This window comes from Eulemur rufifrons, chromosome 7, assembly GCF_041146395.1.
Source record: "Eulemur rufifrons isolate Redbay chromosome 7, OSU_ERuf_1, whole genome shotgun sequence".
NCBI classification, from domain to species: domain Eukaryota; kingdom Metazoa; phylum Chordata; class Mammalia; order Primates; family Lemuridae; genus Eulemur; species Eulemur rufifrons.
The window spans coordinates 286,172,848-286,198,908 of NC_090989.1; the positions used below are offsets into that span (position 1 = coordinate 286,172,848).

The window sequence follows — 26,061 nt, forward strand, 5'->3', positions numbered from 1 at the left end:
ATGGGTGTGGGGTTTCTTCACTGAGAATGTTCTGGAATTAGATGGTAGCGATCAATGCACAATTTTGTGAATATAGTAGTCTTATCTGAGGCAGAGATGTTCCAAGAGCCCCTAGTAGATGCCTGAAACCGTGGGCAGTACTGAACCCTGTAAGTATTGTGATTTTTCCTGTACGCACACACTTATGATAAAGTTTAATTTACAACCTAGGCACAGTAAGAGATTAACAACAGTAATGATAAACAGAGCAATTATAACACTGTCCTGTAATAAAAGTTATGTGGAATGTCTGTCCTCTCTCAGAGTATCTTACTGCACTGTACTCGACCTTCTTCTTGTGATCTGCCTCTCTGAGAACCAAGACAGCTACCCGGGGGCTAATGGGGGGTAGGCGGAATAATGTGTCCAGTGTGGACACGCTGGACAAGGGGCAAGGAGATGATTCACATCCCAGGCAGGACAGAGCAGGACAGCGTGGGATTTTCATCACGCTGCTCTGAACAGCAAGTGATATAAACCTTATGAATTGTTTATTTCTGGAATTTTCCATTTAATAGATTTGGACCATGGGCAACTGAAACCATGGAAAACAAAACATCAGATAAGAAAGGACTACACCAGGTATCTGAAAAAAAATTTTTTTGGGAGACGGAGCATCACTTTGTTGCCCAAGCTGGACCTGCACACGCTTTAACCACTGGATTGCACAATTTAAGAGTGTGAACTTTATGGTATGTGAATTATATCTTTAAAAAGCTGTTGCTTACAAAACCCATGTAAGGGCCAGGCGTGGTGGCTCACACCTGTAATTCCAGCACTCTGGGAGGCCAAGGCAGGAGGATTGCTTAGGACAGGAGTTTGAGACCAGCCTCAGCAAGAGCGATGCCATCTTTACAAAAGATTAGCCAGGTGTGGTGATACATGCCTGTAGTCCCAGCTACTTTGGAGGCTGAGGCAGAAAAGTTTGAGGTTGCAGTGAGCTATGACAATTCCACTGCACTCCAGCCTGGGTGACAAAAAAAGACCCTGTCTCAAAAACAAACAAACAAACAAACAAAACAACCCATGTGTTGAGTAAATTATCACTATATAGAGTAAGAACAAGATGAGTTTCTTTTACTTGCAGTGTGAACTACAGATGAATCCAAGACCGCAATGTGAAAAGTAAAACTAAAAGCTAACAGAAATAATCCTTATAAGAATATATTTATGACTCAGGAATGAGGAAAGAATAAATAAGACCCAAAACATAAATCCAAATTTTGGTTTTCAATAAACAAAAATCAAGGATCCCTAGTCAGCAAAGGTCCCTGTGGATGCATTTTCCAAGAGATATGCGTAAACAATGTGAATCAACAAAAACTTCAGAAACTCTGCAGAAAGCGGGCAAATATAATCAGACAATTCTTAGGGCGAAACCCAGACAGCTATCAGATATACTAGGAGGTGCTGCAGCTTGCCGGCTCCCGGGATAACAAACAGCAAGAGTAGAGCTGGTGGCCAGCAGCGAGTCTGTGGCCATGGCTGCACCACAGGTCAGCAGGATGGACTTGGGGACCTGCACACGCCGAGGCCGGAGGCCCCGCAGCCCGGCTGTGGGCTGGACACTAGGTGTTGGGTGTTCGCCACAAGCAGCAAGAGTTTAGAGCACAGGCCCCTGAGTTGGGGGGTGCATGTAAGCAGGCGTGAGGAGGGAAGCAGGTGACTGACGAGGACAAGGTGCTGCAGCCTGGGGGCCCAGTGAAAACGGCACCTGAGATCCAGCAAGCAAAGCACGGGAGAGGGGGGTGGGGGTGGGAAGCCGTGAGGCCGGGACCCCTGGGAAGCATGAGGGGATGGTGAGATGGGACAGGTGTGCAGAGGATGTGGAGGGCAGCAAGACACCCGCCGAGCCTGGACCCCAGAGTGAGAGCGCAGGTGTAGGCTCCTCTGGGCCCACAGGGCTCTCGTCCATCTATAAATTGCACCAACGCTGAGTGCCAGGGCAGCTCAGACACAGACAGCCTGTCGGCAATACTGGCTAGGCAGCTGTTGGGGGTCCTTTACCTTGTGGGGCCGAAGGGTCAGGGTCACCTGCCTGGGACTTCTCGAGCTCGTCTGAGATCTCGCCATGGACAGAAGGCAGAGGGACAGAGAGGCTCCTCTTCAGCAGAGGCCCAGAGGCTGCTGAACGGCCACCCCCACGATCTGCTGAGGAGACAGGTGTGACAGCCTTAGTGTCCACACAGCCCAGTGTCCAGCTCAGCTCACAGAGCAGGGTCCCCACAGTGGCACCCAATCTGCACATCTTGAGGCCCAGGCACAGCCCTCTACAGCGCCCTGTGCACCTGCACACAAACACCCCTCCTCATCTGCACCTGGCTGGCCCCACAGGTGAGCAAGTGCCAGCCTCAGACTTGCCCTGCTCCGCTCCCCCTGCCCACCCTTCTCCATGGTCCTCCTGGACTGACCGCCCCAGCTGCCGGCCTGTGTGCCTTGACAGCAAACTCCTGCTCAGGTGGGAGCTGCCAGCTGTCCCTTTCTCAGTGGCATTCCTTCAGTTGAGGTGGCCATCTGAGCACACCTGGGAGGAACCATGCAAGGCTTCGACACTCCACCTGTCCCTCATGTGGAGTGGACCCACAAGAACCTTCCAGGAAGGACCCTGGCCTCCCCCACCACACAGGATGGAGGAGGCTGCCTCCTACACCGATGCTGTCTTCTGCGTCCACAGGGGCCTGCTAACCTCCCCCGCCCTGACCTCTGCCGAGACCCACGCCAGGCCAGCTGCCCTGCTCCACTGCTTCTTAATGGCCAGAAGTTCAGGTCAGAGGATGCTATTCAGGCAGACATACTTAAATGACACATACTCTAAAATGGATTTCTGTGAGGAACCAGATCAGCCAGAGCTGGGTTTCAAGGACATCATGGTGCAAAGCCTCGTCTAGGACGGGCCAGCTGGGTGGCCGGGCCAGGCACTTGCCCTTGCAGGTCTCCAGGACACACTCGAGTGAAAGCAGGTCATTCTAGTTTGTGTTCTGTTCCACTGTCACCCCACTTTAACAAACACTGCTTTATTTAATTTCACATGCTTTTTGTCGACCACTTGAAATCTTTGGGAACATGACAGGCTGTAAGAAAAGCAAAGGGCATAAACCCCACCTGATAAGGTGGCTGCTGAATTTGTCCCACAGATCATCCTCGAGGTGACTCAGTCAGTATGGGCCGCACTGGACAGCTTCTTTCCCAAATCCAAGCCCTCCTGAGAGCTCACAGCAGCGCAGTAAGAGCACATAGGTGAAAAACTCTTCCCTTATATGGGCATTTCACCTGGGCTGGGCTGGGGAACCTATGGCCTTAAGGCCACGTGGGGCCTTCTTGGTCCTTGAGTCCCTCACAGATAATTGTGGGGAGAATAGGCTGAGCGCAGGGGCACGTGCCTGCAATCCCTGACCTTTGGGAGGCCGAGGCAGGAGGATCACTGAGCCCAGCAGTTGGAGGCTGCAGTGAGCTGTGATGACACCACTGCACTCCAGCCTGGGTGAGACTCTGTCTCAAAAAAAAAAAAAAAAAATATGGGGAGAACTAAAGAATGGAGGGCAAGGTGACCTGGTCACATGTGAGGTGGCCTGGGGTGCACATGAGGTGGCCTGGGTGTGTGTGAGGTGGCCGGGGTGCGCGTGGGGTGGCCGGGGTGCGCGTGGGGTGGCCTGGGTGCGTGTGAGGTGGCCTGGGCAGTGGGAGGGAGAAGAACCTGGGCTCTGGGCTGGAGGTGGCCCTCCCTGGGTCAGGACAGTACCTGAGTCGCAGGACTTCCGGGGCCCCAGTGGCCTCTCAAACTGCTCTTCTGGGCCACAGAGCATCTGCCTTTTGGCCTTTCCAGCAGCCACGCTGGCTACAGACATGAGGCGGATGGCCTGGCTCTCCTGGGACATGAGAAGGAACATCAGCGCTGCTCCAGCAACACCCCTGCGTTCTAATGGGGACTGCTCACCATTGGTGAGGGGGGAACTCGCAAGGAAAACTGTCAGCTACATTTCAGGTAATGAGAAGAGGCCAATAATCAACTAGGAAATCCAATCATGTAAAAAAAGGACTGATTTGTAGCTGGGCATGGTGACGCATGCCTGTGGTCCCAGCTACTCAGGAGGCTGAGGCAGGAGGATCGCTTGAGCCCAGGAGTTGGAAGTTGCTGTGAGCTAGGCTGATGCCACGGCACTCTAGTGGGGGCAAGAGAGTGAGACTCTGTTTCAAGAAGGGAAAAAAAAAAAAAAAAAAGACAGAAAGGATTGGTTTGTTTAACGCAACAAAGGTTTAGCCTACTTTTATCTTAGGCTCTAAGACACTTTATCAAATCAAAATAATGGCCCAAATTGTCAGAAACTGTAATAGACTTCATTAAGGTGAAAAAGAAAATTTTGAATCCAAATAAAAAACACACATCAGGCATTTCGTAACCACCAGGGCTTTATCTATATGCCCCACAGTACTTGGCTGGGTGCCCTCGACATACTGGGGCAGCAGCTCGGCTGTGAGGACAGAGCAGGGCATGAAACCAGTATCGCACTTGGTTCTCTTGAGAACTCTGTGAGGTGGGAGCCAGCCTTGTCCCGCTCCACAGGGCGGGTGTCTACCCAGGCTCACACTGCCGGGAGCGGGGAGAGTCAGGCTTCGAGGGCCTACACCGCTGACAATGCTCTGCTCCCTCCAAACAGCTCACAGTGTGGGACCAGCTCAACCCCACCCAGTCTGCATAGAAAGCAGGAGTCAAGGGCGGGACACAGAGCTGAGTGCTGGCAGGACGGACCCGGGGACAGGGATGGAAGGAAGGTAGCAGCCTCCACCGGACAAAGCAGTCAGCTCAGCTTACAGCGCCATGGGGAGCTAGAAAGGGAAAATGTGTGTGTGTTTGGGCAGTCAGTGCTTTATGGACCCAAAGTGACAAAGGAGGCCTCCAATACCAGATTCTCCCGCAACACAGGCTGCAGGGGCACAATACGGCCGCTCACAATCAGGCCAGTCTCCAGAAGGGATGAACTCCAGCACTGGAGAAGGAATTCCGCCTTTCCCAAATCTTAACCGATTAGAGAATTTTTTAACACAAGGCCCCCCAGAGAATCAAGCCCCCAACTCATCCACTGGCCTTCGCTTTAAGGTAGAAAAGTAAACACAGCCCAGTAGTCACCTCCCGAAGTCCAAAGTCCTGAAGACCAGCAAACAGAATGGCCACAGCTGTGGTTGGTACTGTCCCCACCAGGCACTGGGTGCCCTGCAGTGACAGCTGACAGGCCATCCTGACACCACGTGGAGCTGACACAGGGCTCTGTGAGGCAGTGTGTCCACTTACAGGGTTGAAGAGCTCTGTGGTCAGGCCCAGGTAGTCGTGCAGAGCCAGAAAGGTCACTCTCTGCAGCCGCACCATGATGATCTGCAATAGACGCGCACGTGCCGAGAGCCCAGCCACAGGCCCAGGGCAAGGGCCGCGGCCGCCAGCAGGGAACCACGCCCACCAGACCCAGGACAAACCAAACCCCTTCCAGGGACCCGTCAGGGGTGAAAACGCCCCTTGTTCCTGGTAACTCGCCATGATAACGTAGATGTTAATATGGGGGGTGAGCAGCATGTGGAAACTGCATTATTTATGTAACTTTTCTGTAAATCTAAAATTACTCTAAAATAAGTGTAATAAAAATTTAAAAATCTCTTCGTGGGAGAGAATGAGAGATCTGAAGACCTCTTTGAAATTATGAATATTAATTTTATAAAATATCTGTTACAAAATGTTTAAAACCAGCCTTAGTTCTTCCCATGCCCACTCAGCATCCCACATCAATTACACTATTCTTCTGAGTCCATTTTCATGGCTATCCAACTCAGGACTGAGACAGTAACCTGCAAACAGACCTCCTGGAATCCCAAGCCCGTTGCTGGGTCCCCTGCCTCGGAGGACCCAGAGCAGCTGGCAGAGTTGACTGGAGAAGTGACTCACCTGCACCACCCTCACCAGGGTTTCGGGATATTTCTCAAAAACTCCTTGGAAAGCCGCAGCTGGAAGCCGGAGGATGGTGGACGGGACAGCCGCGCGGGCGGAGACCGTTTTGTACGGCGCGGCGTGGCCCTGCAACAGCAGCTCCGTCAGTCCCTGCTCTGTGGGCCCAGCAGAGCCCCCCGGAGGGAGGCCCCCCTGGCTTCCTGTTCCACTGGTAGCGCTCTGGGCACAAAGTGCACATGTGCCTCGGACGTCCAAGAGATCCACAGCGAAGGCTGGCCACCAACAGACCAGGGTGGGGCAGGCCCAGATGCAGCCGGTACCGTCAGACCTGCACACTCACCAGGTGATGCTTCTACCTGCTCCCACCTGTCGCTGAGAATTATGGACCCAGCTCTCCAATGTCCTGCCCTGGTCTCAACTGTCACAGCTGTCAGTACTCCCTGGTCAAAAGGGTGTAGGAGACATCAACCCATGCAGGCTTCCTAGAAAGGCCACTGAGACAGTCAGGACTCTCCTGTCAAATGGCCACCACCACAGTCATGTCACTGCATGTGACAGTGACCAAGCACTAACCAGAGCCTCTACCCAGGAGCACACACGGGACCCCAGCTGCAGTGCTGCGTGACTCGTCAAGTGGACTTTGCCAACAAGGCTTCAAGTGGCTAATCAAAGAGCCTAACAAAAGTCCCTAATGAGTGGCTTTTGGTTTCTACCTTATGGAAGTTGGTTGGCATTGGAAAGAAGAGAATGTTTCTGAATCATGGTATTCTTTGCATGCAGTAAGATTTGCCCTCTTTGGTGCACAGCTTTTTGGTGTGTTCACAACCAGCACAGAAACAGAACAGCCCCATACCGGGACGTCCCTCTGTGGCCTTTTCTCATCTTCTGTTCCTCCCTCCGCTGGCTCCTGGAAACACTCACCTGCCTTCACTGTCCCTATGGTCTAAGCTTTGTCAAAATGGCACTTAAATAGAACCACACAGTGCATAGGCTTCTCTCCCCGAGATGACACCTGAGATTCATCCATGTTGGTGCATCTACCAGTGGTGTGTGCATCTGTCTCCTAAGCACTAGCCTGTCTCCTGCACACATCGCAGTTTCTTTCTCCATTCGCCAGTGGACGGACATTTGGGTTGTTTCCAGTTTGGGGCACTTATAAATAAAGCTACTACAAATATGCATGCAGGTCTTTGTGTGAACACAGTTGTCATTTCTCTTGCTAAATAATTACGGATGAGATTCCTACGTCATACGGTGTATCTGTCCTTATCTTAATAAGGAAATTTCTTTTTTTTCCTTTTTCAATATCTCAGTCTTCAAAACCTTTGTTCTGAGGCTTCGCTCCACCTCACGCATGTCACTCAGGAGTTAGTCTGAGAGTTGAGCTGAGGTTTGAATCTTAATCCAATTTTCAAAACCTCTGCTGTGCTGTTCTGGGTCTGTCCCGAGATCTCGCAGCTTCACAGACAGACTTAGGGGATCCACTTCCCCAGCTCTCTCCTCCCTGACACACACACACACACACACGCACACGCACACGCACACACACACACTCTCCAGCCCTCAGGGGCCCTTTTTTCTGGTCCTTTTAGAGGATGTCCCATCAGGGTTTTAGCTGGCTCTGTGAGTGAGCTGCCATCAAGGCAAGCAATCAGACAAAAGAAAAAACAAAAAAGCTCGTCCCCTTATGGGTGGCTGTCCTATATTTTGATTCCTACCCACAATCTGCCTGCTTAATTTTCAGAGTTCTCTAGTAATTGCTTTTTGCATTTTGTCCAGAGTTTTAGCTGTATTCAGCAGGAGAGGCTACAGTAGCATTACCTTGCCACAGCAAAACTAGAATTCTCCTACTTTGCTTTTATTAAAAATAAAACCTTAATTTCCTTCTTTGAGAACCAGAATGAAGAAGCCTAATGAATCACCACAGATATTTAATGCAACAGCAGCTCACCTGTTTGTTGCTGCTGCTGTTCAAGAGAATTCTACTTTGCTTTCGTGCACCAGGCCACATAAGCAAGGGCTCAAACAAGGTGAAACCGAGCGGGTATCTGCCCTGCTGACATCACTGCACTCTGGAGCAGAGCTGGGCGAACACGCGTGCTCGCTGCGCAGCCTGCACATCAGGAACACGGACATTCCAGTCTCAGGATGTTATAATCAAGCTCTGAGACTCAGCAATTTTTCTTCAACTTATAATTTTGTTCTCATTTCAAAACCTTTACATAAAAAAGCTATCCCCCCCCCACAACAGAGAGATCCACCCAGCACCACCAGAAACATGAGCACAGAAAGGCCCTCTCCGGAGTCACTCTGCCACCCTTCATAAGGCCAGCGGGTGTCCCCTTACACACACACCACACGGCCTGGCTGTGGAGGCCAGCTCCCTCCCTCGGGCACTCTGTGCTCACACCCTGACTCGGGTGCAGCCTCCTCCTGTTCCCAGGGCGTAGCTACAAGACCTGCGTGGAGGCCGGGCGCGGTGGCTCACGCCTGTAATCCTAGCACTCTGGGAGGCCGAGGTGGGCGGATCGTTTGAGCTCAGGAGTTCGAGACCAGCCTGAGCAAGAGCGAGACCCCACCTCTACTAAAAATAGAAAGAAATTATATGGACAGCTAAAAATATATATAGAAAAAATTAGCCGGGCATGGTGGCGCATGCCTGTAGTCCCAGCTACTCGGGAGGCTGAGACACGGGATCGCTTGAGCTCAGGAGTTTGAGGTTGCTGTGAGCTAGGCTGACACCACGGCACTCACTCTAGCCTGGGCAACAGAGTGAGACTCTGTCTCAAAAAAAAAAAAAAAAAAAAAAAAGACCTGCGTGGCCAGCACGCCCCCTAGTCACCAGGTTAGGCAACCAGGACGTACAAAGACCCTGGAGAAACAAGGGAGAGACATCCACACACACCCAGCGACGGGCAGCTCTCATCTCTGTTCTGGGACTAGAGAGAAAAGCATGTGCGCATGTTTGGGGCAGGAGGAAAAAGCAGCTGTTCTAAAAGTGGCTCACGTCCATTTTATTTTCAAATCTAGTTGTTTATTTAGATCAACAAAGCCCTCAACCTCACCTAAAACTGGAAACTATGACAACCAGGGAGAGGCGGTGCCCTCAGGCTGTGGGCCAGGTGCACAGATGCTGCCGTGGCAGGCAGGGTCCCTGAGAAACCCGCATGTGCACACGTTTGCAGATACTCCCAGCAGCGTCCTGTGCAACAGCAAACGATGGCCAGTCAGCAGTGGTCTAAGTGACAGAGCGAGAACCATGCCTGTCCACACGGGAATCGCACACTAATGATCCTGCACAAACTAACACTTGTTTGTACAAGTAGGATGCCATTTGTGAGATTCAGAATCAAGCAAAATTGCACCACATATTCTATGAATACCAAAGAAAATTAGCTATCTCTGAGGGAAGAAGAGGGTGAAATCAGAGCACACACATGGGTAACTTGAACGACGCTGATAGTTAGTAGCTAACTCGTGTTATGGTGACACAACCTGGGTTATAGTTAGCATGTCTGTTTACAATACCATGCTTTTAAAAAAATTATCATACACGAGGTCTTTCTATGTTGCCCAGGCTGGACACAAACTCCTGGCCTCAAGCGATCCTCTCACCTCACCCTCCCGGGTAGCTGAGATTACAGGCATGTGTCACCACACCCAGCAGTATCATGCTTTTTTGTATATTTGAAGTATTTTGTAACAACTTTGCAAAATTAAAATAATAAAGCCAACCTCCTATTAGAAAGAGTAGGTTGAAGATACGTGTTTATCCTTTTTCCCTCATGGAATGTAAACACGCTTATGTCAGGCAAAAGTAAGAGTAGATAAGGAATGTCAACAAAATTTCAGAAGCTGATGTAGTCCATGGAGTCCTCTAATGAAAGCTGAAACGACGCTTTGGGGGTGCAGAACCTGGACAGGGACAACGGTCCGTGCTGCAGAGCCCATGGGAGGCTCCGGGCAGGACCTCGGGAGGCCAGAGGCAGGAGGGGCTGCTGGAGGAGCAGGCCAGCCCCAGTCTCCTCCTCGGCCCCACCGGGCTGGCAGGTGGCCCTTCCTCTAGGCCCACAGGCCAGCAGGTGTTCCTCTGGGGAAGGTGAAGTGGGGCTGAGCACCAGGACAACAGGCACAGCTACGGGCCAAAGCACAGTGTCTGCTCTGGACGGGAACACCCCAGACACCTGCCCTGCGTAAGTCAATGCCACCACAGAGGATGCTGCCAGGCTCCTCCCTGGGAAGCTGCCCTGCAGACCTGCAGACACTGGCCTGTGGGCTACCAACTCCCAAAATAAGGAGCCAGCTTCCTGCCTGGCCCTCCTGCAGGAAGTCCCCAGGTGACAGCCCCAACCACACACGTGGGACTTACACCCAGCTCTCAAGTGGCTCACACGAGTTCTCTTTTTATAATTAACCCATATAACTACCACCCAAATCAAAGCATAGAACATGTCTGGCAGGCCGGATTACCTTCCGTCTCCCCAGATGAATACACGACCTAACCCTCTGACAGGCACCCGCTAATGTGACGTCTGTCACAGAGGTGGCCAGTGCAGTCTCAGGGCCAAACCCTCCCATCACCTGTCACTTGCACACTGCCGACGGCTCACTCACGCTACGGCGGCCACACTGAGTAGCGGCAATGGAGACTACGTGGCCCATAAAGCTTTTACACTACAAGTTGGCTGGCCACTGCTCTGCCATCATGTACCAGTGTCACTTGTACTTAAACTTCATTTAAGTGAAATTACACAGTGTGTGCTCTTTGTACCTGGTCTCTCTCGGTCCACATTATGTCTATGAGATGCATCTACACTGGTTTGTGTCGCTGTGTCCGAGGATTTCACTCTCACATAAACTGAATGTTAGAGACAGAAAGCCCCTGATCTTAAAGACAGAAACCAATAAACAGAGAAGAGAAATTCAGAACAGCCAAAGAAAACCTCGTGTTACTTTATCCATCAAGTAAAAACAATATGATGTTTAAAAATAACATTCAGGTTGGGCTCACACCTATAATCTCAACACTTTGGGAGGCTGAGGTGGAAGGGTCACTTGAGGCCAGGAGTTCGAGACCAGCCTGGGCAACACAGTGAGACCCCCATCTCTACAAAAAGTAAGAAAAATTAGCCAGGCGTGGTGGCACATGCCTGTAGTCCCAAGCTACTTGGGAAGCTGAGGCAGGAGGATTGCTAAGCCCAAGAGTTTGAGGTTGGAGTGAGCTGTGATGATGCCACTACACTCCACAGCCTAGGCAACAGAGAACTGGTCTCAAAAAAAAAAAAAAAAAAAAAAGAAAAAGAAAAAAGAACAGAGGAAAAAAAATCTCTTGAAATAAAAAAATATGACAGAAATTAAAAATTTTGTGCGAGGTTTCCAAAAGGAAGTTGAGAAAAATCTCCTAGAAAGTACAACAAAAAGATAAAAGTAGTGTAGAATAAAGACAATTCTAGATTTGTAAGGGTTTCAAAAAAATATACCTCCCTTGTATTCTGTCTCAGGAATCCAACAGAGGATTTGCTCCAGCAAAACAAGCAAGGAGACCAAGAAAGAGGAAACATGAGCCCCACACAGGAGAGGGCGCAAACCCCAGAGCAGTCAGTGGGAAAGCCCAGGATGGCAGCTGGACAACAGGCCTGGACAAGACGACGGGGCGGGGGCTCCTGGGTGGAGGCTTTCCCCAAAGAAAAGTACCACTCATGGAGCACTTGGGTCAGGGCATAAATCTGTGATGAGCGCATAGAAAAAAACCTCAGCAACCAAAAAAATGACAACTGTTAATTACAGGGAAAATAAAAAGTTGGCAAAAAGGGAAATTTAACCCTAGTACACTCCATGGGTCAGCTGTGAAGACTATTGGTAAAGTGAAAATAACACCACCTTGAATGCAAACGTGACTTTTGGGGGTGGGAGAGGAGTCTCGAGCACGAGCATGAGGCACGCTGGCACCGAGCATGAGGCACGCTGGCACCCACAGCAGGAAGTTGACTACGAGCAGCAAGATAAGCAGGGTGCTCGGGAGGAAACTAAGGGTCGGAAGTGGCTTTGGGGATGGGGAGGACGGATGTATAAAACATCAAGAATGATTATATTTTAGAATTTGTTCATGTTATTTGGTAAGAATTTACATTTTGGGCCAGGCACGGTGGCTTATGCCTATAATCCTAGCACTCTGGGAGGCTGAGGCCGGTGGATCGTTTGAGCTCAGGAGTTTGAGACCACCCTGAGGAAGAGCGAGACCCCGTCTCTACTAAAAACCGAGAAAAAAATTAGTGAGCCAACTAAAAATATATAGTAAAAAATTAGCCGGGCATGGTGGTGCATGCCTCTAGTCCCCGCTACTTGGGAGGCTGAGGCAGGAGGATTGCTTGAGCCCAGGAGTTTGAGGTTGCTGTGAGCTAGGCTGACGCCACGGCACTCTAGCACGGGCAACAAAGTGAGACTCTCTCTCAAAAAAATAAATAAATAAAACAAAAAAGAAAAAAAAAGGAATTTACATTTTATTAGAATGACAAACACAAATGTTTGATGAGGCAAAAATTATGTCACTCCAAGTGACCAATTAATCACAATATACAATAATTTCTCTCCAAGATCATGGCCCATTTTCTACTGCCACGACACCCAAGGAAGGTGGGTTCCTGCCCCCAGGGAGAAGGGCTGACAGGGACACAGGAGGAGAGGGATGCAGCTCTTGAGGCAGGCAGGACACAACCCTGGCCCTGGTCACAGCACACAATTCTCCTTTCCTGGCCATCCACATCACAGTGCTGTAATAATCAGGCTCAACACAGAAGAAGGAGATCAGAATCAGAAAGAATAGGAATATCAGACCAAGAGAGATTTAAAAAGAAAAACAAACAAACAAAAAAACAATAAGGAACAACAGAGAAAGGCCCCTCCCCAGTTCGCACGGAAGCAAACCAGCTGTCGTGGGAGGGATGCAGGTGCCATATGTCTAAGTGGTTTACGTCCATGGAGGCCAAAGCTCTTCCAGACCTTTCCTGGCTTTTCTCAGGCCCACTAGCAAGCCTTACACATTCAGGAGTCCCCGAGAAGCCAGCCAGAGTTCTACAGACACAAACCCACCAGAGGCCAGACCAGGAGCAGAGACGACGCGGTGGCCTGGACCCTAGGCCCCCCAGCCCATGCCAGTGGCCCCCTCAAAGCTGAATGCCAGCCTTTCGAAGACAGGTCAGCCTTGCTCAGAGGACGTGGGTGTCCTCTTCTCCGCCAGGTAGGTGGCCTCCCCAGCCTGCGGCAAGTGTCCTGTGAAGACACACCTAGTCCCGGGGACCCAGCGAGGCACTGAGGTCCCATCCATGCCTCCACCCCAGGCCCCTACACGGCCCAAAGCATGCCTGTGCTCATCTGACAGGGAGCAGAGTGAGCACACTGGGCACCCCAGCACGTCCGTGTGGAGCTTGCTGCCTTCTCTCCACGCCTAAGAACTCAGGATTGGGTCAGAGGAGTCTCCAGGCTCCACCAGGAGACTTCACACACAGCTCCCGGACTCCTGGCCCTGCCCGAATGCACTGTGGCGAAGATCCATCCTCACAAAGTCTAGAAAAACCGATGTAAAATTTGCCTCAATATATAGCTAAAATTGAAAAGGTATCACTTCAAAGAGTAAGATTCAAATCAAATGCCCCTTTTGTGTCAACACAAGTATACGCTTTCAGCGAAATTCAGCTAATGTACACTTAAGATTTGTTTCACCGTATGTAGGTTTTACTAAAAAGAAAAATTAGATTAAGCAGGCCGGGCGCAGTGGCTCAGGCCTGTAATCCTAGCACTCTGGGAGGCCGAGGCGGGAAGATCGTTGGAGATCAGGAGTTCGAGACCAGCCTGAGCAAGAGTGAGACCCCCATCTCTACTAAAAATAGAAAGAAATGATTTGGACAGCTAAAAATATACATAGAAAAAAATTAGCCGGGCATGGTGGCGCACGCCTCTAGTCCCAGCTGCTCGGGAGGCTGAGGCAGGAGGATAGCTTGAGCCCAGGAGTTTGAGGTTGCTGTGAGCTAGGCTGACGCCACGGCACTCACTCTAGCCCGGGCAACAGAGTGAGACTCTGTCTCAAAAAAAAAAAAAAAAAAAAAAAAGATTAAGCAAATATTAAATTCTAATTAACAGGGAGGGAACGGGACACTGAGCTGAGACCTGAAGCAGCTGGTGACAGGCACAGGGACTGACTCTACTCTTCTGTCTGCTTCTGTGTGTTTGAAATGCTTCATAATAAAAAGTTAAAAAATCATGAGATGTAGTTTTTCCATCTGTCAGATCCGCCAAGACGCAGCGCTGGGCAGCACCCTGCGCTGCTGAGGGTGCACAGGCCACTGCCGGACAGACGCTGCGTGGGGGGAGGGTCAGCAATTACCGGTCGAAATGGCAAATGTGCATCCCCCGGGACCCAGCCAGTCTACCCTAACGATGTTCCCTACAGACCGGTCTTCCAACATCTGGAATGATGTACACACAAGACCCTTCACTGCAACAAGGAACAGCGAATACGGGAGACCATGAGAGGCCCTACGTGAACCTAGTGTAGTAGGTCCCTCCTGGGGAGGAGTCCTGGGGCCTGAGGAGAGGAGGAAACTGTCACTCTGCAACTTTTGGGGCCTTTTGAACGTTGTACCACATACATGTATCGCCCAGTCCAAAAAACAATCATTTAAAAGGCAACCAAAATCCTGAACCAAATGCCTGGCTATTGTTAAACATATCGTCACGGTTTCCCCAACACCCCCTTACCTACTGTGGGAGGAAGGAAGCTCCTTCGTGTCCTCGAAAATCCTCCCACCCCGTGTCACTGTGGACAACTGGCCTTTACCAACAAGGGACCTGCTGTCCAGGAGAGATGGGAAAACCAAGGCCTTGGGGCTGACGGTGACAGGTGCCCGGCACGGTGGGTGCTCACCGTGATGACGTCCAGGATACTGAGCAGGCTGTGGACGCTGTCTCCCGCCAGAACCTCTTTCACCACCACCTCGGTGCCATCCTGCGCGTGGAGAGCACAGCAAGCCCTGTCAGTCCAGGGGTGCCCGGGGCCCAGGGCGGCGAGGCCAGCAAGCCTCCGCCTGCACGTCACCCCTGATGAGGTGGGCACCGCAGACGAGGAGGCAGAGGACCGGCTGGACTTGCCAGAACCAGAGGAGAGAAAAGAATGAGGACGACTGACAAAACCCAACCCGACCTGGCCACAGCCTCTCAACACCATGACTGGTCCTCACTGGGTGGATTTCGGTGAAATTTCACAAAACCTTAGTTTGCCGAGGACCAAATTCAGTTTTTATCAGTATAAATTATACAAGTTTAATATGATTTTCTATTTAAAAAAGGAGAAAAAACATGAAGTTTTGGTGACTTAATACCTCATCTCAGCTTGACCTTGGAAATCCAATCTGGCAACAGTCACCCTCCCTCCACGGCTCCCCCATGGCCAGAAACATGCCGGGTCCGGTCCTCTCAGCAGCCCCTCACAAGCATGGACAGTCTCTGGGCACCAGCTGGACGGCCACATGCCCCAGGAGCCACTGGCTCCGACTTCCCTAGCCTGGTCGAAACAAAGGCCCTTTCCTTTCTAACAATCCCACCAAGTCCAGCCATACACTAAGCTACAAACCCAAGAATCAAATATTCTGCCCAGACAACACCTTTGTTCTAGACACCCAGAAGGATAGTGCAGGAACCGTCTTGGGATCACTGCCCACTCCCAGGAGCCCTTAAGGTCAGGAGACCCCCATACAAAGTCCAGGATTCACTCCGTATTTGCCCCAAACAGTAACAGGTAGTGGGAAGTCTGCGTCACCAACTGCCAGGACGGACGACCCGATGCCGCCCTCCCTAACAGGAAGCCTCGCTAGGATCTGACCCAGCGGCCACCCCCAGCAACCAGGATTCAAGGGTATAATCTAACAGGGGCAGGAAACAAATATTTAGCTCCTAGGTGAACGAGTGCCTAAATTATTTTCTTACAACTAAAATTTATAATCAGAAACTTGAAAATACTGCAAGGGTTCAATTGATCATGTCAGATCAATACAATGATTTACTACCAAACCACTAAAGGCAGTATTCTGAGAAAGAAACATTTTTTTTTCCCTAAGAGATGGGGTTTCACTCTGTCTCTCACGCTGGAGTCCAGTGGAACGATCATAACTCACTGCAGCCTTGAACTCCTGGGCTCAAAGGATCCTTGGAAGAAACATTTTAACGTATTTAAAATATATCAGGAGGCTGGGCGCGGTGGCTCACGCCTGTAATCCTAGCACTCTGGGAGGCTGAGGCGGGAGGATCGCTTGAGGTCGGAGTTTAAGACCAACCTGAGCAAGAGCGAGATCCCGTCTCTACTAAAAATAGAGAGAAATTAGCTGGACAACTAAAAATATATAGAAAATATTAGCTAGGCATGGTGGCACATGCCTGTAGTCCCAGCTACTGGGGAGGCTGAGGCAGGAGGATTGCTTGAGCCCAGCAGTTTGAGGTTGCTGTGACCTAGGCTGATGCCACGGCACTCTAGCCCAGGAAACAGAGTGAGACTCTGTCTCAAAAAAAAAATAAATAAACTAAAATAAAATATATCAGCTGAGGCCAGGCACAGAGGCTCATGCCTGTAATCCCAGCACTCCGGGAGTCAGAGGTGGGAGGATCGCTTCAGGTCAGTTGTTCGAGATCAGCCTAAGCAAGAGTGTGACCCTGTCTCTACTAAAAATACAAAAATTAGCCGGGCGTGGTAGAGCGTGCCGATAGTCCCAGCTCTGAGGGAGGCTGAGGCAGGAGGATCACTTGAGCCCAGGAGTCTGAGGCTGCAATGAGCTATGTTGACACCAAGGCACTCTAGCCTGGGTGACAGAGCAAGACTGTCTCAAAAAATAAATAAATAAATAAATAAAAAGAAATAAAACATGTCACGTGAAACGCTCAAATAAAACCACGTATGACACCACCACTAAGCCCACGTAAACATCAGACATACGTGTGCTCAAGAGTAAAGATGATGTCCGAAAAGTAAAACAGCAGTTGTGTATGAATGTCAGGATGAAGGTGTGCCTTTTTCCCCAAAGAACTAAAAATCAAAATTTTGCATTAAATTTTCAATGGAAAATTTTTAAGACTTTAAGATGACAGATCCCAGGCATCACGGCCCCTGGCACTCACAGCGTCCTGTATGCAGACCTCCAGCCGCCCATCCTGCACCACGTAGATGCTGGTGTCCAGCTCCCCCGGCCGGAAGACGTGCTCCCCTTCCTGCAGCTGCACAAAGACCATGTGTTTGCAGAGCTCCAGGAACAGTGGCTTCTCAAAGTGGCCCAGGACCCTGCAAGAACCAGAGAGCACTGTGGGACACATTTCCTGGGATGGCAAGAAAAGATGGACAGCCCTTGAAACAGTCTCAAGAGGGTACAGGCCACTGTCCCTGCCAGTGCCAGGTCCAGCAATGCAGACCTGCACAGCTGACCAACAAACCACCAGGAATCACTGTCAAACACATTTTAAATTCTCAAATCCCCATGAGTCTGTTTTCCCATCAGCTCAAGAACTTGAGCTGTGACTGTGAACCCGAACCGGATGTGTAAAGGACGGAGGGCAGAGGCGCCCCTGGGAGGGTGGGCAGGCGCTGGAGAGAGGAAGGGGTGTTGTCCAGGGGACAAACGGCAAGACAGGTGACATGGAAAAGAACCCAGGCTTGCGGTTTTTGATCCATCCACGCACTTCTCGTCCTTGCTCTGGGTATATCACTGAAGACGGAAACAGTAAGAAACAGTTTACACAGAACAAGGAGGAACCAGTGAGGGGCATGTGGACCACGAGACGCCCCTGCAGCACCGTCCTGACGCCTGCTGAGCATCCCGCCCAGCACGAGGCACAGAGGCCAGCAGTCCCGAGGCAGAAGGCAGGCAGGCTTTGCCAGCCTCACGCCCCAGGGCAGCCCAGCTGAAGGGGGCCCAGTGAAAAGGTGTGGAGACACCTGCGTCAACCGCAGCTCCTGGAGGACCCCGAGCCACGGCAGCAGGCCCGTGCTTGTTCTCTTACCGAACATTCTTCAGCATGTACAAAACTTCTGATGGCAAGTGAGAATTCTTCACATCAAACTCCGTGAGATCAGCCTCCAGAAGGGAGGGCGGCGGCTCCTTCGGCTGCAGAGTGGGGCATTCCTTCTTGAAACGCAGAATCCTACAACAGACATGCTCACCTTGAGCAGAGACCTCTCAGGCAGTGCCGACATGGGGCAGCTCCGTCACCAGTGTCCCCCAGGGTGGACAGCTGGTGCGATATGGTCTGAAGGACACTCCCAGTACCTCTTGGCCAAAGACAGCACCTTGGTCCTCTTCCTGGTCCGTTGCCGGGACTGTGCCGTGTTCCCGACAAGCGTGTGGGGGAGTGTGGTCACCTGCAGAGCCGAGGGAAACGCCAGTCGCTGAACTCTGAGGGTCAGGGGTCAGTCCTCAGGACCGGCCCGTGGGCCACTGGCAATCCTGACTTCAGCTGCTGGGTCTGGCTGTGCCGCCCCCACCCTGCCTGGCTCCTGGAGGGGGGTCATTGCTGACAGCGGCACGTCACACAGCCCCGCATGTCCTCAAGATCGTCCTCACTGCCCCGAGACAGCCAGCCCTTCACAGCTCCACAGCCTCATGCCTGCTGTGCCCTCCACCCAGAAGGCTGGCGCTGCTCCCACCCCTTCTTCCATCCTGGTCACCAGTACCCCTTCCTACAGCCCTTTAGAAACCTGTCAATGTTCAACTGAACCTTCCCGACCTCCCCTCCACCTGCAGCCCAGGCCACTGCCCAGTCTGTCCTGCATCTGGAATATTCTTCACCCCTGCTTCACAGACAGAGCCCAGTCAGCTGCCCAGAACAGCAGTGGTCCCAGCACAGAGACTCGCCACTGTGGCCATCACCATGGCTCTTGCTCCGGGTCCTCAGTTTCCCTGTCCTCCCATCTCACCTCGTTTGCCACTGCACAACCCTTTGTGGGACCTCCACGACTCTGCTCCAGGTCACCCCTACATGGCACGACCTCAGCACAGGCCGTGGCAGATGCCACCCCCAGCCTGCCCATCTGAGCCTGGCCCAGTCCCAGCCCCTGACTTGTCTCCCCTGTCACGGCATGTAGCACTGATGACAACAGAGGACCCACGATAAACACCTGTATTATATCCCCGCTTGTCTAATTTTTTCGGGTGTTCTACAGAAAACACCAATCGTTAAGCCATTTTTAAGTGTATCAGTCTGTGTGATTTCTGAACCACTCCTGAGTGTTCTGCTGAACACGTCCTGGGCCCTCAGGAGCACAGGAGGGGCTGGGGGTGACCTGCAACAGCAGGTGGCTGAAAGCCAGGAAGAGGCAAACCGCGGCTGCTTATGCCCCAGATCAGGGCTAGTTAAATGCAGATTCCTGAGCCCTGACCCAGGGAACTGGGTTTAGGAGGTTTCAGAACCACCAGACACTGAAACATGACCTTTCACCTGGGACAGACATGCAGGTCATCAGGGAACTTAGCCCCCACACACCCCAGAGGGCTGGATTCCTTCCTCAGTCCAGACCCCACATTCTGGCAGAGACCACCAATCTCAGCACCAGAGCCAGGACCCTCCACACTCACTATCCCCAGGGATGTTCCTGAAAAGCTCCTTTCTGTCCCCTTCTTGTTAAAACAGACGTCCACTTCAGAGGGCTGATGGGGCCTCCTGTCTTTCCGCACATGCCACAGCAGCCTTAGGTGCTTCAAACCAGACGCCCACCTTCCCTCCCCAACAGCCACTGCCCACCGCAGCCCTTGGGAGCTGCCCTCCCAGGCCAGGTGGACTCAAGGTCTGCAAGGGTAAGGGCATTTCTGGGTAAAATGTGTGGGGTGCGGCTGGGGGAAGCAGACACCACTCAGCAAGATTTACCATGTGCCCCAAGCCCTGTGCCTAGCAGCAGGGGCTGCGGAGCCGGAGAAAGACCAGCGCACACCAAGAGCTGGGGCTCGAGGGACGGCAGGCGTGAGGGCCCACCCTGCAGAAGCCTGCTCAAGAGGGAGCCCTGGAGCCCCAGGGCCTGCAGCACGCACCTTCCTCATGATCTTCCGCCCGTAGAACAGCACTTTATCCCTCTTCCGGAACCTGTACTGAGGAGTGGGCTGCACTTGTCCTGCAAAGGGAGTGAAGGGGCAGCCTGAGCCACAGCCGGGACACAGTGGGGAGCTGTGTCTGCAAAGGCAGCCCTGAGGAGGCGCAGGTGCTGAACGCCGCTGAGCCAGAGTAAAAGCTGCAGGGCTGGCCCAGCCCTGGAGAAGCAGGTGCTGGGCAGTAAACCGTGTTCCTGTCCTGTCCTGTCTCGGCCACCACTCAGCATGGGAGAAAGGGTCTGGGCGACAGATTCAGCTCAGACAGAGGCGGAATCTCATCTCTGCTCTCCGAGCCTTGCTGGGAAGGCAGAGCAGACAAGGCTCTGCAGACACGGCCCTCTGAGCTGATGTGTTCAGTCTGACCCCAGATAGGCCAACAGATTCCAAAAAAACCCACGATGGGCTTGAAGGCGACTCCCAGAAGCTCAAAACACATCCCAAGACACCCATACCATCCCCTCCCGCTGGGACCAAAGACAGAACCAAGATACTCACGAAACTGGTTAACCTTTCTGTACACGAAAAAGATGGTAACGCCAACAAAGGCCAACGCCAGGAGGGCTCCCATGGCAATCCCCATCAGCTGGGCCAGAGCAGAGACAGAGCACCTGTCAGCAAGGCCATCCAGAAGCTCCTACCCTTCCCCAAGCACAGGATGGGCAGCAACGAGCCAGGGGATCGGGGCAGCAGGACGCGAGGTCCCGCCCTGGAGAAACATGTAAGGTGGTTACCATGGTGGACTGTGAAGGCTCCTCCATGAACTGCAGCCCCCAGGAGTGCAGCACAGCACCCAGAGAGAAGCCAGCCTGCGGCAGAGAACACAATGGTCAGGATGGCAAGGAGCAGGTGGCCTGGCTTCCCAGCCTAGACTTGGTCAGAGCAGCAAGAGCAGAGTTGGGAGGTAGGGAGGAAGTCAGCCTGGAGAGTTCCAGAAAGAAGAGATCTCTCCAGGGGGTGCTGAGGCCCTCTGAGCCCACCTGCTAGGAAGCACTCAGAGAACAACCTGTCCTCCTCAGGCCAGCATCTGTGCTGTCATGACAAAAGCCCTGTATATCACTGACATACCTGATCCCTGGGCTTTCCAGCTCCTTGGGATACTAGACCAGGTAAGCAGTCCCCAGTCAGAGGGGAGCCCACAGCCATCTCTCAGTGCCCTTTGAACACCAACACGGCCACATGCTGCTGTCCTCAGGGCACACGGGAGCCCGCATGGCAGCAGCGCTCAGAAACCCAAGGACTTTGAGAGTCCATCTGCACTTTGAGAAAATTCAATACCAGCTCATACGTCAAATAAAAAATAGCAGAGAAAGCTGTGTGTGCCTGGCATCCTACTGTCTCCTGCAGAGGCAGCAACGGACTTCAGAAGTCCAGATCCGTGGGCAGGAGGAAGGAAGGGAAAAGAAGGGTGAGGGCAAGATGGTGAGTGGGTGACAGCAGAGGATGCTGCCGACTTCAGCGGAAGAGAAAACCAGCGGAAGACCCAGCCAGATAGCAGCGCTCTCCTCCCCTGGTATCCACACCTTCCTCCCAAGCAGCCTGTAACCCTTTCGAGTTTCTACACAAGTGCCAAACACAAAAGCAGCTCCTGGCCTTCAGAGAGCCAGGACTCAGACGAGGCAATCCATGCCAGAAAACCCAAGGAAACCTGAAGGGCACTCACAAAAGCATCTCACAAGCACAATTCTGCATCAAGGCAGAGTAAGTAAGTGGTCCAGAAAAGTCAACCCTTTGAACTTGGTTCACGAGGCAAATAAAAGCACTGGAGACCAGCCTGAGCAACACAGTGAGAACCCATCTCTACGAGAAAAAAAAAAAAAAAAAAGAAAAGAAAAGTTAGCTGGGTGTGGTGGTGGTGGCGCCTGTAGTCCCAGCTACTTGGGAGGCTGAGACGGGAGGATCGCTTGAGCCCGGGAGTTGGAGGTTGTGATGACACCACTGCACTCCAGCTTGGATGACAGAGCAAGACTCTGTCTCAAAAACAAAAACAAAAAGCAAGCACTGGGGGCTTTTTGCTTCAGACAGTTCGGAACGGAGGTGCTCAGGCTGCCTTCCCCAAGGCTCCATGCTCAGCGCTCAAGAACGTACCAGCTGGGGCGCCCGGCAGCACCCGAGTGTGTGGCTCTGAGCTCAGCAACCACTCCTGGGACAGCCCAGTCACCCACGGGACGGCCCGCAGCCTATCTCCAGTCCCCTGCGGTTCAGCGTCTCAGCCTTGTCCAGCTTCCCACTGTTGTTTTAATGCACCTAATTCTCCGGTTTAGAAATAAAGGCCTTTGTGATCTGGCTACAGATTTTTGACTAAGAAAAAGCCCCTATGCAAAACCAGCAAAGCCCTAAGGCCCGACTGGAACCTTGAGGGGAGAAGACAGGACATGGCCAGTAGCCACACGGCTGTCCACGCTGGGAAAGCTCGGTTGTCTAACAAGTATTAGCAGCGTGACAGGGACACAGAGAAGAGTCGCGATGCCACATTTCTCAGGCTTCAAGAAGCCACTGGGACAAAGAGGGAGACAGAGCAGATGCCAAGAGGACCCTTTTCTTGGTCCAGAAATGTCCCCAACTGGGAAGTCCAAGGATCTGACTCCTCGATGGACCCCTGGTTTACATACCTCCCGGCAAACATCTTTCTCCTCCTCCATGGCTAAAAACAGAACAGTCAGGGGTGACAGGAGACAGAGGCCAACAACGGCACACAGCCACCAGCTCACGTTCACATCAGGACACGCGTGCTTTCAGACTTTTCCCCAGGTTCCTTTTCAAGTCAAATTATGCTTTCATTGAGAGGAAAACTCTGCTGAAAAGGCGTGTTCTCTGTGAAGAAAAGTTGTCTTTGCAGAAGCCTCTGCTGCCTCACCAGGAGCCACCTCCTCCTCTCTGTAAACAGCCCTCACCCAGGACAGCAGCCAAGGCACGGGGCTCAACTGCAAGCAGGTCCAGGGACTCTGGGCAGCTCCGCTGGGCCTGGTGCAGGGCCCAGGAGCAGCCTGTGGGTGGAGGTGCTGGGGACGGGTCACCGCAGGGGATGGGGCTGAGACTGGGGAGGGGTCACCGTGGGGGAGGGGGCTGGGACTGGGGAGGGGTCACCGCGGGGGAGGGGGGCTGGGACTGGGGAGGAGTCACCGCGGGGGAGGGGGCTGGGACTGGGGAGGGGTCACCGCGGGGGAGGGGGCTGAGACTGGGGAGGGGTCACCGCGGGGGAGGGGGCTGGGACTGGGGAGGAGTCACCGCGGGGGAGGGGGCTGGGACTGGGGAGGGGTCACCGCGGGGGAGGGGGCTGGGACTGGGGAGGGGTCACCGCGGGGGAGGGGGCTGGGACTGGGGAGGGGTCACCGCGGGGGAGGGGGCTGGGACTGGGGAGGGGTCACCGCGGGGGAGGGGGCTGGGACTGGGGAGGGGTCACCGCGGGGGACGGGGCTGGGACTGGGGAGGGGTCACCGCGGGGGAGGCGGCTGGGACTGGGGAGGGGTCACCGCTGGGGAGGCGGCTGGGACTGAGGAAGGGTCACCGCTGGGGAGGGGGCTGAGACTGGGGAAGGGTCACCGCTGGGGAGGGGACTGGGACTGGGGAAGGGTCACCGCTGGGGAGGGGGCTGAGACTGAGGGGGCGGTCACCGCTGGGGAGGCGGCTGAGACTGAGGGGACGGTCACCGCTGGGGAGGGGGCTGGGACTGAGGGGGCTGTCACTGCTGGGGGCGGCCTCTACTGGTGAGACGGACGAGACCAGGCCGGCGCGGCCGGGGGGTGGGGGGTTGGGGGTGGGCAAACGTGAGACTGTCCCTTGCACCTGGTTCAGTGCGCAAGGCGGTGTGTTGGGCCCGGTGAGGACGAACTCGGGACCGCGAGGACCCGAGCCTCCCGTGGGAAGGGGCCTCGCCACCGACGCGGCGCCCTCCAGCTGCAGACCCGGGCCCACGAGCGGCCGGCCCGACGCCACCTCAGGGCTGCCGCGACCGAGTCCCACAGGGACGCCGCGGGCTCCGCAGGCGGGCGAACCGGAGGCAGCGGCGGGCGACGCCAGGGGACCAGGCCCCGTAGGCATGCGGCGCGGAGGCAGGAGCGGAGAGCGACCCCCCAACAGGGTTGCGCCCACGACCCGCTACCTCGGGGAGCGCAAGGCGGTGACTCACCTAGCCCGCGCTCCGGACGCCCCGCCCCGGCGTCACGAAGCCCCCGACATCCCGCCCCGGATCTCACCAACCATTGGCCGAGTCCCGAGGTCACGCCCCCTCGTAGGGCTGAGGCTGCGCATTGGGTGCGGCGGCAGCCAATCGGAGCCGCTCTTGCTGCAGCGTGGCGGCCGCCCGCGCCGCCGGAAGCGGAGCGACGTCGCGTGGGGGCTCGGTGTTCCAGCCGCTGCAGGCCGCGTGGGTGCTCCAGCCGGAGCCGCAGCCCAGACCGTTGCGCGAGCGAGTCAGGCGGGGTCCGGGCTCCGCAGGGCGGCGCAGCATGGGCCTCCTGAGCGCGGCGGCCCGAGTCGTGGTCCGCGGCGCGGACAGGATGAGCAAGTGGACGAGCAAGCGAGGGCCGCGCACCTTCTGCAAGGGCCGGGGCGCAAAGGGCACCGGCTTCTTCGCCTCGGGCTGGAAGTTTGTGCAGATAAAGGAGAAGGTCCCGGAGTTCGTCGTCCCGGACTTGGCCGGCTTCAAGCTCAAGCCCTACGTGAGCTACCGCGCTCCTGCGGGCGCCGACGCGCCGCTGACGGCCAGGGAGCTCTTCGTGGAAGCAGTCGCACCTGCTATCGAGAAGGACTTCAAGGACGGCACTTTCGATCCTGACAACCTGGAAAAGTACGGTTTTGAGCCCACACAGGAAGGCAAGCTCTTCCAGCTGTATCCGAGGAATTTCCTGCGCTAGGAGGCAGAGCAGGAGTGACCCTGGGTTTTACCTGCGAGCTGCAGACTGCATCGATCCGTTCTCACAGATCGTGAATCCCCGGGGGAGTGGGGCGGTAGTTCCCTCGTCTCATTTCTATTAAAGGCCTTTGCTACTCTATACAGCGTGTGTTTTTGGCATCAGGTCGTGTGAAAGTGCAGCACGAATGATTTTGGTGCAGAGTTCTCATACAGAGACTCCATTCCATTCACTGGAAACCCTTGGGAAGAAGTCACCTTCCCCACGAAAGAGTTCTGGGAGCATGCCAATGGCGAATTCTCTTCCTCAGCTTACAAGAGGAAGAGAATTTATAAGGTAGATTGTCCCAAGTGACAATACTGGTTAGTTCATCTCCCAAATTCCTCACCCAAGAAACAAGCAGCATTTTTATTTTATTTTATTTTATTTTGAGACAGTCTCACTTTGTTGCCCAGGCTAGAGGGCCGTGGCGTCAGCCCAGCTCACAGCAACCTCAAACTCCTGGGCCCAAGCAATCCTACTGCCTCGGCCTCCCGAGTAGCTGGGACTACAGGCATGTACCACCATGCCCAGCTAATATTTTCTATTTATTTTTAGTTGTCCAGCTAATTTCTCTCTATTTTTAGTAGAGATGGGGTCTCGCTCTTGCTCAGGTTGGTCTTAAACTCTGACCTCAAGCGATCCTCCCGCCTCAGCCTCCCAGAGTGCAAGGATTACAGGTGTGAGCCACAACGCCGGGCCAGGAGCATATTCTTTATGGGGTTTCAAGGCAACAGTTTGTTTTGGTCAGGTGAAGGTAACTGCCCCTCTTGGGGCAAACCTAAAAATGAGGCCACACGAAGTTAGTGTCAAACTGGGATTTCTTCTGCAAACCAGTCTCTCTTTGTGTGTGCCTCCTTCAGTGCATAGTCCGGCGGACCTTCTGTATTCTGTTTAATATCTAGTTGACACTTAAGTTAAACATCCTTAACACAAACTCTAAGGGAGGATTCAACATGTTTCTATAGATATAAAAGGGCCATTAACTGGATATTGATTACCTTAACATAGAAAAATTTCTCATAGCAATCTGACTTATGTTGACAAGAAAGCAAAGGGCCGGGTGCAGTGGCTCAGGCCTGTAATC

At 53.4% G+C, this 26,061-nt stretch overlaps 2 protein-coding genes across 12 annotated transcripts in view; one reads left to right on the forward strand and one right to left on the reverse strand.

Annotated features, from left to right (window-relative positions):
• PNPLA7 (patatin like phospholipase domain containing 7) overlaps positions 1 to 24,226 on the reverse strand; it is a 70,033-nt gene extending 45,807 nt beyond the window's left edge. For 5 of the 11 annotated variants that reach the window (XM_069477174.1, XM_069477176.1, XM_069477183.1 and 2 more), the window contains exons 1-12: positions 22,695 to 22,953; positions 20,817 to 20,891; positions 20,581 to 20,668; positions 20,029 to 20,108; positions 18,274 to 18,365; positions 18,008 to 18,148; positions 17,132 to 17,291; positions 14,892 to 14,972; positions 5,969 to 6,097; positions 5,327 to 5,407; positions 3,779 to 3,905; positions 2,047 to 2,190 (exon numbers count right to left, since the gene is read on the reverse strand). In XM_069477174.1, coding sequence (XP_069333275.1) covers positions 2,047 to 2,190; positions 3,779 to 3,905; positions 5,327 to 5,407; positions 5,969 to 6,097; positions 14,892 to 14,972; positions 17,132 to 17,291; positions 18,008 to 18,148; positions 18,274 to 18,365; positions 20,029 to 20,108; positions 20,581 to 20,668; positions 20,817 to 20,891; positions 22,695 to 22,724 — 1,228 coding nt within the window. In that variant the 5' untranslated portion in view covers positions 22,725 to 22,953. Of the gene's footprint in view, positions 1 to 2,046; positions 2,191 to 3,778; positions 3,906 to 5,164; positions 5,298 to 5,326; positions 5,408 to 5,968; positions 6,098 to 14,891; positions 14,973 to 17,131; positions 17,292 to 18,007; positions 18,149 to 18,273; positions 18,366 to 20,028; positions 20,109 to 20,580; positions 20,669 to 20,816; positions 20,892 to 21,150; positions 21,204 to 21,745; positions 21,862 to 22,694; positions 22,954 to 24,211 lie in introns of those variants that run through there. The other 6 variants (XM_069477177.1, XM_069477184.1, XM_069477175.1 and 3 more) reach the window with 5 other exon arrangements.
• A 140-nt stretch (positions 24,227 to 24,366) lies between these two features.
• MRPL41 (mitochondrial ribosomal protein L41) lies at positions 24,367 to 25,076 on the forward strand. The gene has a single exon (XM_069477194.1). It carries the CDS (start codon positions 24,531 to 24,533, stop codon positions 24,936 to 24,938), a length of 408 nt encoding a protein of 135 aa, XP_069333295.1. The 5' UTR covers positions 24,367 to 24,530; the 3' UTR covers positions 24,939 to 25,076.
• Positions 25,077 to 26,061: the final 985 nt, after the last annotated feature.

Bases quoted from the DNA above. Each gene is read 5' to 3' on its own strand.
- MRPL41 (XM_069477194.1), top strand. From the start codon at position 24,531: ATGGGCCTCCTGAGCGCGGCGGCCCGAGTCGTGGTCCGCGGCGCGGAC.